The sequence below is a fragment of the Ovis canadensis genome, chromosome 23, assembly GCF_042477335.2.
Source record: "Ovis canadensis isolate MfBH-ARS-UI-01 breed Bighorn chromosome 23, ARS-UI_OviCan_v2, whole genome shotgun sequence".
Taxonomy (NCBI): domain Eukaryota; kingdom Metazoa; phylum Chordata; class Mammalia; order Artiodactyla; family Bovidae; genus Ovis; species Ovis canadensis.
In genome coordinates, this window is record NC_091267.1 from 48,210,099 (window position 1) to 48,225,604 (window position 15,506).

The 15,506-nt window shown below is 41.9% G+C and overlaps 1 protein-coding gene across 1 annotated transcript in view; it reads right to left on the reverse strand.

Annotated features, from left to right (window-relative positions):
- Positions 1-10,333, reverse strand: part of MIB1 (MIB E3 ubiquitin protein ligase 1) — a 104,469-nt gene extending 94,136 nt beyond the window's left edge. Inside the window, exon 1 of the mRNA XM_069568901.1 lies at positions 9,298-10,333. Within this exon, the coding sequence (XP_069425002.1) occupies positions 9,298-9,526 (229 nt within the window). The 5' untranslated portion in view covers positions 9,527-10,333. The remainder of the gene's footprint in view (positions 1-9,297) is intronic.
- Positions 10,334-15,506: the final 5,173 nt, after the last annotated feature.

The following is a 15,506-nucleotide window of genomic DNA, read 5'->3' on the forward strand; positions in this document are numbered from 1 at the left end:
ACCTGAGAAGGAATTCCGAATATTGATAGTGAAAATGATCCAAAATCTTGAAATCAAAATGGAATCACAGATAAATAGCCTAGAGACAAGGATTGAGAAGATGCAACAAAGGTTTAACAAGGACCTAGAAGAAATAAAAAAGAGTCAAAATATAATGAATAACGCAATAAATGAGATCAGAAACACTCTGAAGGCAACAAATAGTAGGATAACGGAGGCAGAAGATAGGATTAGTGAAATAGAAGATAGAATGGTAGAAATAAATGAATCAGAGAGGAAACAAGAAAAACAAGTTAAAAGAAATGAGGACAATCTCAGAGACCTCCAGGACAATATGAAATGCTCCAACATTCGAATTATAGGAGTCCCAGAAGAAGAAGACAGAAAGAAAGATCATGAGAAAATCCTTGAGGAGATAACAGTTGAAAACTTCCCTAAAATGGGGAAGGAAATAATCACCCAAGTCCAAGAAACCCAGAGAGTTCCAAATAGGATAAACCCAAGGTGAAACACCCCAAGACACATATTAATCAAATTAACAAATATCAAACACAAAGAACAAATATTAAAAGCAGCAAGGGAAAAACAACAAATAACACACAAGGGGATTCCCATAAGAATAACAGCTGATCTTTCAATAGAAACTCTTCAGGCCAGGAGGGAATGGCAAGACATCCTTAAAGTGATGAAAGACAATAACCTACAGCCCAGATTACTGTACCCAGCAAGGATCTCATTCAAATACAAAGGAGAAATAAAAAGCTTTACAGACAAGCAAAAGCTGAGAGAATTCAGCACCACCAAATCAGCTCTCCAACAAATTCTAAAGGATATCCTCTAGACAGGAAACACAAAAAGGGTGTATAAACCCGAACCCAAAACAATAAAGTAAATGGTAACGGGATCATACTTATCAATAATTACCTTAAACGTAAATGGGTTGAACGCCCCAACCAAAAGGCAAAAACTGGCCGAAAGGATACAAAAACAAGACCCCTCTATATGCTGCTTACAAGAGACCCACCTCAAAACAAGGGACACATACAGACTGAAAGTGAAGGGCTGGAAAAAGATATACCATGCAAATAGAGACCAAAAGAAAGCAGGAGTGGCAATACTCATATCCAATAAAATGGACTTTAAAACAAAGGCTGCGAAAAGAGACAAAGAAGGCCACTACATAATGATCAAAGGATCAATACAAGAAGAAGATATAACAATTATAAATATATATGCACCCAGTATAGGAGCACTGCAATATGTAAGACAAATGCTAACAAGTATGAAAGGGGAAATCAACAATAACACAATAATAGTGGGAGACTTTAATACCCCACTCACACCTATGGACAGAGCAACTAAACAGAAAATTAACAAAGAAACGCAAACTTTAAATGATACATTAGATCAGTTAGACCTAATTGATATCTATAGGACATTTCACCCCAAAACAATGAATTTCACCTTTTTTTCAAGTGCTCATGGAACCTTCTCCAGGATAGATCACATCCTGGGCCATAAATCTAAACTTGATAAATTCAAAAAAATCAAAATCATTCCAAGCATCTTTTCTGACCATAATGCATTAAGATTAGATCTCAATTACAGGAGAAAAACTATTAAAAATTCCAACATATGGAGGCTGAACAACACACTTCTGAATAACCAACAAATCACAGAAGAAATCAAAATATGCATAGAAACAAATGAAAATGAAAACACAACAACCCAAAACCTGCGGGACACTATAAAAGCAGTGCTAAGAGGGAAGTTCATAGCAATACAGGCATACCTCAAGAAACAAGAAAAAAGTCAAATAAATAACCTAACTCTACAACTAAAGCAACTAGAAAAGGAAGAACTGGAGAACCCCAGAGTTAGCAGAAGGAAAGAAATCTTAAAAATTAGGGCAGAAATAAATGCAAAAGAAACAAAAGAGACCATAGCAAAAATCAACAAAGCCAAAAGCTGGTTCTTTGAAAGGATAAATAAAATTGACAAACCATTAGCCAGACTCATCAAGAAGCAAAGAGAGAAAAATCAAATCAATAAAATTAGAAATGAAAATGGAGAGATCACAACAGACAACACAGAAATACAAAGGATCATAAGAGACTACTATCAGCAGTTGTATGCCAATAAAATGGACAACGTGGAAGAAATGGACAAATTCTTAGAAAAGTACAATTTTCCAAAACTGAACCAGGAAGAAAGAGAAAATCTTAACAGACCCATCACAAGCACGGAAATTGAAACTGTAATCAGAAATCTTCCAGCCAACAAAAGCCCAGGTCCAGACGGCTTCACAGCTGAATTCTACCAAAAATTTCGAGAAGAGCTAACACCTATCCTACTCAAACTCTTCCAGAAAATTGCAGAGGAAGGTAAACTTCCAAACTCATTCTATGAGGCCACCATCACCCTAATACTAAAACCTGACAAAGATGTCACAAAAAGAGAATACAGGCCAATATCACTGATGAACATAGATGCAAAAATCCTCAACAAAGTTCTAGCAATCAGAATCCAACAACACATTAAAAAGATCATACACCATGACCAAGTGGGCTTTATCCCAGGGATGCAAGGATTCTTCAATATCCGCAAATCAATCAATGTAATTCACCACATTAACAAATTGAAAAATAAAAACCATATGATTATCTCAATAGATGCAGAGAAGGCCTTTGACAAAATTCAACATCCATTGATGATAAAAACTCTCCAGAAAGCAGGAATAGAAGGAACATACCTCAACATAATAAAAGCTATATATATGACAAACCCACAGCAAACATTATCCTCAATGGTGAAAAATTGAAAGCATTTCCCCTAAAGTCAGGAACAAGACAAGGGTGTCCACTTTCACCGCTACTATTCAACATAGTTCTGGAAGTTTTGGCCACAGCAATCAGAGCAGAAAAAGAAATAAAAGGAATCCAAATTGGAAAAGAAGAAGTAAAACTTTCACTGTTTGCAGATGACATGATCCTCTACATGGAAAACCCTAAAGACTCCACCAGAAAATTACTAGAGCTAATCAATGAATATAGTAAAGTTGCAGGATATAAAATCAACACACAGAAATCCCTTGCATTCCTATACACGAATAATGAGAAAGTAGAAAAAGAAATTAAGGAAACAATTCCATTCACCATTGCAATGAAAAGAATAAAATACTTAGGAATATATCTACCTAAAGAAACTAAAGACCTATATATAGAAAACTATAAAACACTGGTGAAAGAAATCAAAGAGGACACTAACAGATGGAGAAATATACCATGTTCATGGATCGGAAGAATCAATATAGTGAAAATGAGTATACTACCCAATGCAATTTACAAATTCAATGCAATCCCTATCAAGATACCAGCCATATTTTTCACAGAACTAGAACAAATAATTTCAAGATTTGTATGGAAATACAAAAAACCTCGAATTGCCAAAGCAATCTTGAGAAATAAGAATGGAACTGGAGGAATCAACTTGCCTGACTTCAGGCTCTACTACAAAGCCACAGTCATCAAGACTGTATGGTCCTGGCACAAAGACAGAAATATAGATCAATGGAACAAAATAGAAAGCCCAGAGATAAATCCACACACATATGGACACCTTATCTTTGACAAAGGAGGCAAGAATATACAATGGAGTAAAGACAATCTCTTTAACAAGTGGTGCTGGGAAAACTGGTCAACCACTTGTAAAAGAATGAAACTAGATCACTTTCTAACACCGCACACAAAAATAAACTCAAGACCAGAAACTATAAGACTCCTAGAGGAGAACATAGGCAAAACACTCTCAGACATAAATTACAGCAGGATCCTCTATGACCCACCTCCCAGAATTCTGGAAATAAAAGCAAAAATAAACAAATGGGATCTAATTAAAATTAAAAGCTTCTGCACAACAAAGGAATCTATAACCAAGGTGAAAAGACAGCCTTCTGAATGGGAGAAAATAATAGCACATGAAGCAACTGACAAACAACTAGTCTCAAAAATATACAAGCAACTTATGCAGCTCAATTCCAGAAAAATAAACGACCCAATCAAAAAATGGGCCAAAGAACTAAACAGACATTTCTCCAAAGAAGACATACGGATGGCTAACAAACACATGAAAAGATGCTCAACATCACTCATTATTAGAGAAATGCAAATCAAAACCACAATGAGGTACCACTTCACACCAGTCAGAATGTCTGCGATCCAAAAATCTGCAAGCAATAAATGCTGGAGAGGGTGTGGAGAAAAGGGAACCCTCCTACACTGTTGGTGGGAATGCAAACTAGTACAGCCACTATGGAGAACAGTGTGGAGATTGCTTCAAAAATTGCAAATAGAACTACCTTATGACCCAGCAATCCCACTTCTGGGCATACACACCAAGGAAACCAGAATGGAAAGAGACACATGTACCCCAATGTTCATCGAAGCACTGTTTATAATAGCCAGGACATGGAAACAACCTAGATGTCCATCAGCAGATGAATGGATAAGAAAGCTGTGGTACATATACACAATGGAGTATTACTCAGCCATTAAAAAGAACTCATTTGAATCAGTTCTGATGAGATGGATGAAACTGGAGCCGATTATACAGAGTGAAGTAAGCCAGAAAGAAAAACACCAATACAGTATACTAACACATATATATGGAATTTAGAAAGATGGCAATGACGACCCTGTATGCAAGACAGCAAAAAAGACACAGATGTGTATATTGGACTTTTGGACTCAGAGGGAGAGGGAGAGGGTGGGATGATTTGGCAGAATGGCATTCTAACATGTATACTATCATGTAAGAATTGAATCGCCAGTCTTATGTCTGACGCAGGATTCAGCATGCTTGGGGCTGGTGCATGGGGATGACCCAGAGAGATGTTATGGGGAGGGAGGTGGGAGGGGGGTTCATGTTTGGGAATGCATGTAAGAATTAAAGATTTTAAAATTAAAAAAAAATAATAATAAAATAAAATTTAAAAAAAAAGAAAAAAAAAAGCCAGGAGAAAAAAAAAAAGAGTTTGCCTGCCACAACTAGGGCTTCCCTGGTGGCTCAGACAGTAAAGAATCTGCCTGCCATGCAGGAGACCTGGGTTTGATCCCTGGGTTAGGAAGATCCCCTGGAGGAGGGCATGGCAACCCACTCTAGTATTCTTGCTTGGAGAATCCCATAGACAAAGGAGTCTGGTCGGGTACAGTTCACGGGGTCTCAAAGAGTCAGATTCGACTGAGCAACTGAGCACATGCCACAACTAAGACCAGGTGTGTCCAAGGGCCAGCATCATCTCCATCATCTGGGAGCCTTTACTCTTGCTGAATTCCACACTTAGTAAATCAGAATCTGCATTTTTAAAGGTTCCCAGGTGACCTGCGTGCTTACTCTCTGACAAGTACTGATAGAGGGGTAACTATTTCTTGAGAACTTCAAGCTGATTTCTTGAGGTCCTCATTCAACCAAGTTGCAGTCTTCAGGGAGTATTAAAACTAGATGGACTTTCATAATTTAAAACATCATTTTAGTAGATGAAGATAAAAAAGGAAAAGGTATGTTACCTAAGTCTTAAAATAGATAGGCTCTTTAGGAAAATCAAGCTTTCCTTACAGATGCCTTTAGCAAAAACCATCTCACAATATCTCATCTTTTCCAGGTCTGGCATCCTACTCTGCAAACACTGTTCACACAAGTCCTGTTTTTTCCCAAGGCTCTCTCCCCGGATAACACTCTTTTCTCCTGTAGATCAGAGGAGAAATAGGGGGGTTCGGAAAGGAAATGCTGAGGGTTATTAATCGACTTCACTTTTTATCCAGGGTGAGCACTCCTAGGCCTTCAACTGAGTAATGACGTCTAAGGAGTTGGTCCACATGTGACCAAAGAAGCACTCTTTGCTATGGGTGGAAGAAAAGGACAAAGAACCACCCCAAGACAGCCTGGACCAACAATACCAGAAGCTGATTTTAAGTAAACCTAACCATCTATACTTCTAACTTTCAATATGCATACTCAGGAGGGTAGAAAGAACCTTGATAGGCAACGCAAATTATCTTCTCCACTCTTTCTCTGGTAACAATACAACACTGAGGTCAAGCGACCAAAAAAAAGCACTGAGCAAAAATACATTTCTCCCCAATCCTATAAAGTCAGTACCTAAATGAGAAAATATCGACTATACCTACTTGATTACACACTTCCCAAAATTAACTCCCAACGAATTCAATAACATATGTATTTGCACAATCTTCTTACTCACTACAAATTAACCAAATATATCCGGATACAAGACAGAAGTTATATCATTCAAACATACACTAAATGCTCCTCTTTTCAAAGCCTGACTATCCTAGCCATAAATTCAAACTTATCATATGACACCCGAAAGAAATAAAGCTTATGTGCCAAAATGGGACAGACCCCACATACAACCCTCAGACAAAATCTCCAAAACACAATAAAGGAATAAAAGAAATATTCAAAATGAGTCAACCACTCCAGAATCCTTAATTCTCAGAAAGTTTCACAGAATTTTATTTTAAAACACACCCATTTCTTAATTCCCAAACAGACTTCAATAAATTTTCTGTTCATATAATGAGTACACATAAGAAACAAAAAATTGAATAACCAATCTCAGTTGTCCTGGTAAATATTATAAGAATTTTAAAAACAATGAAGTTTAAGAACACAAAAGGCATAAAAATATAACAAACACCTACACACCCACAACCCAGTTAACAACATAAAATTTACCAAAAAAATTACCACACTACACTTCCTTCAATGTAAAGATATCCACTCCCTTGAGTTTGGCATTTATTATTACTTTTTGGTATACTTTTACCACATAAGCACAAATCCTTAAACTAATGAGTATCAACTGGGGGGCAACCCTGCTCCCTAGGGGGCACATGGCACTGTCTGAAACATTCTTGGTTATCATGGCTACAACCAGTGGGCAGTGGCGCGTGCACAGGGCAGCCCCTCCAGGAAAGAATTATCTAATCAGTTCCAAACAGCAATAGTGCCAAAACTGAGAAACCTTGTCCCAAACAGTAAACAGGACTGTTCTACATTTTAACATAGCAGATGTTTTCTCCTTTAAGAAACTTTACCTTCTTGCTTTATTTGCTTAACACTAATTCTCTACAGGGGTTTTAAAAACGTTTGCTAACAGCATCCGATGAACAAGATGAATTGATACATACCAATAAACTAAATAATGTGTAAATTATCTTGTAAACTAAGATTTTTAAACCTCTGAAAAATACCTGTTTTTACATAAGATAATGAAACTATTTATAGGACAGATATATTTCATACTTTAACACATACAGGGAACAGGAATATCCCTTCCAAATCTGCTGCAGCAGAGGATTTGTTACACTTTACCTTTACCCTGGAAAGATATTTAAAATTCCCCATAAACCTACCATTATGGATCCCAAGATGCCTTCAAATTGTTGAGTTGTAGTCAAACTTTAGCTTGCGCCAGCAGAATAAAATTTTAATTAAGAGTGTCCAGAAACAAGAATATGCCCCATACAGTGTTGTTAGGAGGGCAAATTGGTAAAAATGTCTCTGCAGGGCATGTAGTCAACATCTACCAAAATGTTACATATATGTACCCTTTAATGCGGCAATTCCACTTCCGAAGTGCTCAATACACATGCATGTACATGTTCAAGGACTTATTCAGAACATCATTGTAAATAAGACCTGGAACAATACAAATGTTCATCAACACAGCACTGGTTAAATAAAGTACTGCATACACTCACTGGAATATTATGCGGCTATGGAATAATAAGGTGGATCTATATCCACTAACATGGAACAATCACCAAGGGGCTTCCCATGTGGCGCAGTGCCGCGAGTGGTACAGAACCTGCCTACCAACGCAGAAGACATAAGAAATGCAAGTTCGATCCCTGGATGGAGAAGATCCCCTGGAGAGGGGCATGACAACCCGCTCCAGTATTCTTGCCTGGAGAATCCCAAGGACACAGGAGCATGGCAGGCTATAAAGTCCATGGGGTTGCCAACAGTGGGACACGACTGAATCGACTTAGCATAGCATAGTATAACAACCAATAATAGGTACTATTAAGCTAAGAAGCAGAAGTACAGAAGAGAATAATACAGTAGGTTCTTAACACTGTTTTAAAAGGGTTGCAGATTTACAATACATTGATATTTACATATGCTTGCAATGAGTATTCTGTAAGAACACACTGGTGGTCCCTTCCTGTACTGGGAAATCTTTTCTTTTGGCCCTGCACATAAATCTTCTGCAATATTTAAACAACCAGCTAAGAAACACAATTCTAGGCATCATCTATTCAATAACTGAATTGCCTTTGTGTTAATTTCCTTTCTATTGGCTGCTAACAATAACTATGTACCCATTTCAGGGTCTGTTAGGTTTTGCCAAACTCAATCATAAAGCTTTAGAAATAGCTAAAGCATGCTGAAAACTATCAAATATGAAATCTGAAACTATTTCCTACTGAACAGGGTCCCAAGGATAAATCTACGTGAAAATGAATTCGATTAAATTATTCTGAGAACAAGCTCTAGAATCAGTAACCAACAGTTCCCTGAAATTTGGTGAATCGAGGACAATGACCCCTATGCCTATCTTCCACTTGAGAGAGTATTTAACACAAAGGGTTCAATATTGAGACTGTTTTTCCTTCGATTGCTATAACGATACACAACGAAACAATTAAGATGAAAAATCTGTCCACAGGGTATCAAGTGGCATTCAGCTACTGAACTCCCAAGTCTTTCTGCATGTCAGAGGAGGAAGAAAGGGAATCGCAACAAAACCGAGGTACCAACGGCCCCTCGGCAACTGTTACCGGCCAACGAAACACCATATGGCAAGGCAAGCCTCCCTTCAGACACTTATCACTCGGCGGCTGATTATTTCAATGGCTTATTGGACAGGCCTCTCCAGATCCCTTCCCTGGAAGAGGGGAGGGGTCTGTGGTCTTCCCAGTGCTTTGTGCCTTCCAGGCTTGAAAGCATCCTTGTACTGGTGCAGCCATCATTTCCCTTGGGGACTGGGAGGAGGGAAGGGAAGGGAGTCTTTTTTTCTGTAAGTTTGTGTTTACCGGGTAAGGAATCTAAAATTCCCTCTGGCTCTTTCCCTACCCGCTCCCTCCGGCCGGGCGCGGCGAGGGAGGCGTTGGACCGCGGGGCTTCGCCCAGGCCGCACGACGCCCCCCGGCCCACCCCGCGTCGCCCCTGCTCCACGCGCAGGCCCCGAGCCCCGGGGGCCGCCCTTACCCGTGGGCGCGCTGTCCAGGATGCGCAGGTCATAGGCCCCGGAGCAGCGGTAGTTGGCGGCCGTGCCGTTGTCCCACACCACCACCACCTCCTCGGGGCTCTCGAAGCTCCGGACCGTGCCCACATGGCCCTCGCCGCCGTCCTGCTTCCCCCACTTCCAGTCTGGGCCGCGCACTACGCGGGCCCCGACCCCTTCCACCATCACCCGGTTATTCCTGGAGTTACTCATTGGGGCCCGAGCCGCGGGCTCCGCCGCCGCCGCCGCCGCCGCCGGGGGGCCCGTAAGAGAATTGGGCCCGGGCCGGACTCTCGGCGCCGGCGGGGGCGGCAGCGAGCCCCGGGGGACGTGGGAATAATTCACGGGGGCGGCGGCGCGGTCCCCGCCGAGCCCGCAGCCGCTCCCCAGCCGTCGTCGCCGCCGCCGCGCCCCCCTCTCGGACTGGAGGCCGGACTGCAGCGGCTCGGAGGCTGAGGCGGCTGCTGGCGGGCAGAGGGGAGGGGGCCGTGGGCGGGGACTCCCCCGCTTCCTCCGGGCTCCCCGGCCGGGCTACAGCGACGGCCGCCAGGAAACCACGCTCTCCCCCGACCGGGAGCGCGGAGAGCGGAGGGGGCCGAGGGAGGCTCGCCCGGAGGAGACGGCGCGGGCGGCGGGGAGCAAGCTTAACTGCCGGCCTATCTTCTCCCCCGGGCCCTCGCCCCGGGGTGGACGCCCGAGCGCCGGCGCCGCCTCCTCCCCCGTGGGCGGTGATGGTACCTCCCGGCGTCCGGCGAGCGCCCGGGCCCAGGGGCCCCCTTCTCTCTGCCCCCGCACACGCCGCCGCGCTCCGCCCCGCCACAGAGTCCCCGCCGGGCGAGAGCGGCTCCACATCCGGGTACTGGCGCACCCAAGGCCGGAGCAGCACGTCCTCTGAGGGATTAGGAAAGGGACCCTCAGTAACACTGCGGTGTACGGCTTCGGGGAAGTCGTGGGGAAAGGAAGCAGAGCAAAACCCAGCCCTAAGCGTCTCGCCCAGGCCCTGTGAGACTGCGCATGCGCGCAGCCTAGAGCAGGGAGCGGTAGACGCCCCGCCCCGGTCTGGGGCAAAGGAGAGGCGGCTCCCTGTGGTCCCGGCGGACCCCGGTGGTCCGGCGTGTCCCATTGGCTGTGAGGGGAGGGGCGGGGCAGGGAACTCCATCTGGACAGCCTGGAGGTGGGGTTGGAGGAAGTGAGGCTCTGGATGCCGCCCGGGCTGCTGAAACGGAGTCCTTCTGGGTCAGTCTTTCATTAAAGTTCTACCGTGGCCTGATTGTACTACGTGTGAATTTGGGATTACATAACACTAGATCTGATAAACAGAGTGCCTGATGAACTATGGACGGAGGTCCGTGACATTGTACAGGAGACAGGGATCAAGACCATCCCCATGGAAAAGAAATGCAAAAAAGCAAAATGGCTGTCTGAGGAGGCCTTACAAACAGCTGTGAAAAGAAGAGAAGCAAAAAGCAAAGGAGAAAAGGAAAGACAAAAGCATCTGAATGCAGAGTTCCAAAGAATAGCAAGGAGAGATAAGAAAGCCTTCCTCAGCTATCAATACAAAGAAATAGAGGAAAACAACAGAATGGGAAAGACTAGAGATCTCTTCAAGAAAATTAGAGATACCAAGGGAACATTTCATGCAAAGATGGGCTCAATAAAGGACAGAAATGGTATGGACCTAACAGAAACAAGATAGTAGGAAGAGATGGCAAGAATACACAGAAGAACTGTACAAAAATGATCTTCACAACCCAGATAATCACGATGGTGTGATCACTCACCTAGAGCCAGACATCTTGGAACGCAAAGTTAAGTGGGCCTTAGAAAGCATCACTACAAACAAAGCTAGTGGAGGTGATGGAATTCCAGTTAAGCTATTTCAAATCCTGAAAGATGATGCTGTGAAAGTGCTGCACTCAATATGCCAGCAAATTTGGAAAACTCAGCAGTGACCACAGGACTGGAAAAGGTCAGTTTTCATTCCAATCCCAAAGAAAGGCAATGCCAAAGAATGCTCAAACTACTGCACAATTGCACTCATCTCACATGCTAGTAAAGTATTGCTCAAAATTCTCTAAGCCAGGCTTCAGCAATACGTGAACCATGAACTTCCAGATGTTCAAGCTGATTTTAGAAAAGGCAGAGGAACCAGAGATCAAATTGCCAACATCCGCTGGATCATGGAAAAAGCAAGAGAGTTCCAGAAAAACATCTATTTCTGCTTTATTGACTATGCCAAAGCCTTTGACTGTGTGGATCACGAGAAACTGTGGAAAATTCTGAAAGAGATGGGAATACCAGACCACCTGACCTGCCTCCTGAGAAATCTATATGCAGGTCAAGAAGCAACAGTTAGAACTGGACATGGAGCAACAGACTGGTTTCAAATAGGAAAAGGAGTATGTCAAGGCTGCATATTGTCACCCTGCTTATTTAACTTATATGCAGAGTACATCATGAGAACTGGAAGAAGCACAAGCTGGAATGAAGATTGCCAGGAGAAATATCAATAACCTCAGATATGCAGATGACACCACCCTTATGGCAGAAAGTGAAAGTGAGTGAAGTCGCTTAGTCGTGTCCGACTTTGCGACCCGTAGACTGTAGCCCACCAAGCTCCTCCGTCCATGGGATTCTCCAGGCAAGAATACTGGAGTGGGTTGCCATTTCCTTCTCAAAGTGAAGAGAAACTAAAAAGCCTCTTGATGAGAATGAAAGTGGAGAGTGAAAAAGTTGTCTTAAAGCTCAACATTGAGAAAACGAAGATCATGGCATCTGGTCCCATAACTTCATGGGAAATAGATGGGGAAACAGTGTCAGACTTTATTTGGGGGGGGGGGGCTCCAAAATCACTACAAACAGTGATTGCAGCCATGAAATTAAAAGACTCTTACTCCTTGGAAGGAAAGTTATGACCAACGTAGATAGCATATTAAAAAGCAGAGACATTACTTTGTCAACAAAGGTCCGTCTAGTCAAGGCTGTGGTTTTTCCAGTGGTCATGTATGGATGTGAGAGTTGGACTATAAAGAAAGCTGAGTGCCAAAGAATTGATGCTTTTGAACTGTGGTGTTGGAGAAGACTCTTGAAAGTCCCTTGGACTGCAAGGAGATCCAACCAGTCCATCCTAAAGGAGATCAGTCCTGGGTGTTCATTGGAAGGACGATGCTAAAGCTGAAACTCCAATACTTTGGCCACCTCATGTGAAGAGTTGACTCATTGGAAAAGACTCTGATGCTGGGAGGGATTGGGGGCAGGAGGAGAAGGGGATGACAGAGGATGAGATGGCTGGATGGCATCACCGACTTGATGGACATGAGTTTGGGTAAACTCTGGGAGTTGGTGATGGACAGGGAGGCCTGGTGTGCTGCAATTCATGGGGGTCACAAAGAGTTGGACATAATGAGCGGCTCAACTGAACATTTTAGTCTTCCTTTTTACAGGGCGAGGAATAGGACAGATTATGACACAAATTAAGGGCGACCTGTATTTCTGTTTATGTAAACTGAAAGCATTTCAGACCACCATGAGTAATTAGTGGTGTGTTTCTAAACTGACCAAAATGGTTCCAAATGCCATGTGTCTTACCTTTATACGGAGTCAGAGGGTAAGTAGACCCCAAACAGCACAAGTTCCTGGGAAGAGTTTACAAGCACCTTGCCCATTGTAACAACCCCTATCCGTTACATAATTCAGCCCCCAGTCACAAAACAGCAAAATAAGAGGGCTGTAAGAGTGGTCTCTGGCTGCTTTTACTTAAATGACATTATGGTGTATGGGATTTAAAATAAGTGGTTCACAGCCCAGCAAGGATGCGAATCAGCCTGCTGTCACTTTTCCTGAGAGTCAAGGGAGCAAGGAGTATTCCGACCAAATCAAATAATAAGATGTAAAGTATAACCAATGAATAGTAATGTAGTGAAATAAATATTCTTACTTTTTCATGTTCAGAACAGGAAAATACCAGTATGGAATCCCAAAGACCAAACAGAGCTTATTTTAGAAAATTAACAGTTTAAGTATTTGTTCAAAATAGACCAGCCTAATATCTAGTCTATTTTAAAGCGTTTTCATCCTGGAAGTGTTAAATGTGCTTTTCTCTCTCTGCCAACTCTTCCCTCTTGGAATCTTTACTGGTTTCCTTCTTTTCTTGTTAACCAGTTAAATTGATCATATGACACGCATTAATAAGTTGATAAAAAGATTTTAGGAAAAAATATAGCCACAGCACAAGTTACACTGTGGTTGACTTTGTAAAGTAAGCTAACTCAAGAAAAAGCCAACTGGGATGCTAAGACTCTTAATAGCGCAACCTTGCATTTTACGTCAAGCCCAGTATATTGATAATGACTTTCCATACATTTGATTGTATTTATCTCACCTAGGAGTTTTATACTTATGAAAGTGAAGTTGCTCAGTCATGTCTGACTCTGCGACCCCATGGACTGTAGCCTGCCATGCTCCTCCGTCCATGGATTTTCCAGGAAAGAGTACTGGAGTGGGTTGCCATTTTCTTCTTCAGAGGATCTTCCCAACCCAGGAATCGAACCCAGGTCGCCCTCATTGTAGGCAGACGCTTTACCGTCTGAGCCACCAGGGAAGCTACCTAAGAGGACATCATGTAATATTTAAATAGGCATTTATTCTCAATACCAGAGGTTAGTTATAATAGTTTTGAATTTTATTTGCCTTTAAAATGGAAATGGATGTTAAGAAGTGATCTAGCCCAGGGGTTTTCCTTTCTTCCTCCATCCGTTCCTGCAGTTTGACAAATCGTCTGTTCTTACCGTGCACGTATAACCTATAACAGGAGCTAAGTACCCGAGATGAAGTAATAGAGCTAGGCTGAAAGTCTTGTCTATAGTCTTCCTGTAGTCTTCCCTGCCCCCTACCTTTGCAGGAGCTCTAGAGAAACTCATCAAAACCTTTGGAGTACTACTGAGCACAATTAATCAAATTAACCTAATCCCCATATTTGATAAGAAGAAATGAGACCAGCACTAAATAAGTAACTCATCCAAGATTTCAGAGAAAGTTAAGAAAGAAGCAAAACTATAACCCATGTAATACTAGATGAATTTCTATATATTAAACACTCTCCTATACATCCATTACCTCATTAAAAACACTGTGAATTTATAACATTATCATGTCACTAGGACTACTTCAAGGCCCTTAAATTAAGTTTGCCAATGGTCTCTAAATATTTTTGTTCATGCATCCTTTTCAGTGCAAGATTTTTGAGCATGTACTTCCAATATGTAGTTATTACTGTATAACTTACCTATGTAGTAGCGTGTTATGTAACATACTCAAAAATAGAAATTACAAGAGGATAAGATACCAAATAAATAGGAAAGTTTTCATGCTTTCTTTCACACCAGTGGATCATCTTCTGCATCCCTAGATGTTTAAGTTAGTAGTCACACCGTACTTGGGAAAACACTGTGTCATGCATGTGTCTGTCATGTTTAGAAAATATGCACATCTCCAAATATGCCAGTCATTTTGCACATATGTAGGCTTATCTTCCCATTTGTTCAGAAACATTTAGGAGTTTTCAAAAATAGTAGACTTTTTATTCCAACCATAAGTAAGATAAATAAATCCTTGTTCCAGAAATGTAGTAATTTTGCTGTTCACCTACTACTCTTTTACTATGGATGCATTTGTGGCTGCTTTATAGTCAGCAAAAATGTATAATATTTGGAGAATAACTTTATCAGCTAGAGTAACACCATCTGCTCTCATGGACACCAAAGCACATAAAGGTTCAAATACAATTTTTGTTTCCCATTCAAATAATGGCCTAATGCTTTCCTCCACATGGCCATCCAGAGACTTATTCTGTTATTCCACCATCCCCTAAAGTTATCTATGTCACACTTAAGAAAGTGGAGGAAAAGTAGAGAAGGTTGCATACTCACTTTTCAAAAGTCTTGGACCCATACAGCATATATCACTCAGTTATATACCATCTCCTAAAAGTCAGCCACATGTAACTTGAAGGGAGGAAAAATGCAGCTTAGTTGGGTGCCCAAGAAGAAAAGTGTATCAGCTAGTGTCCACTTAGGAAAACACAGAACATGCTAAATACTCAAACAAGGAATTTAATGAATGTAGTCAATTGTTTGCAAAAGTTTTCAAAGGGATACAGAAGCAAGATGAGATTAGAAAATACTGTAGAACACTA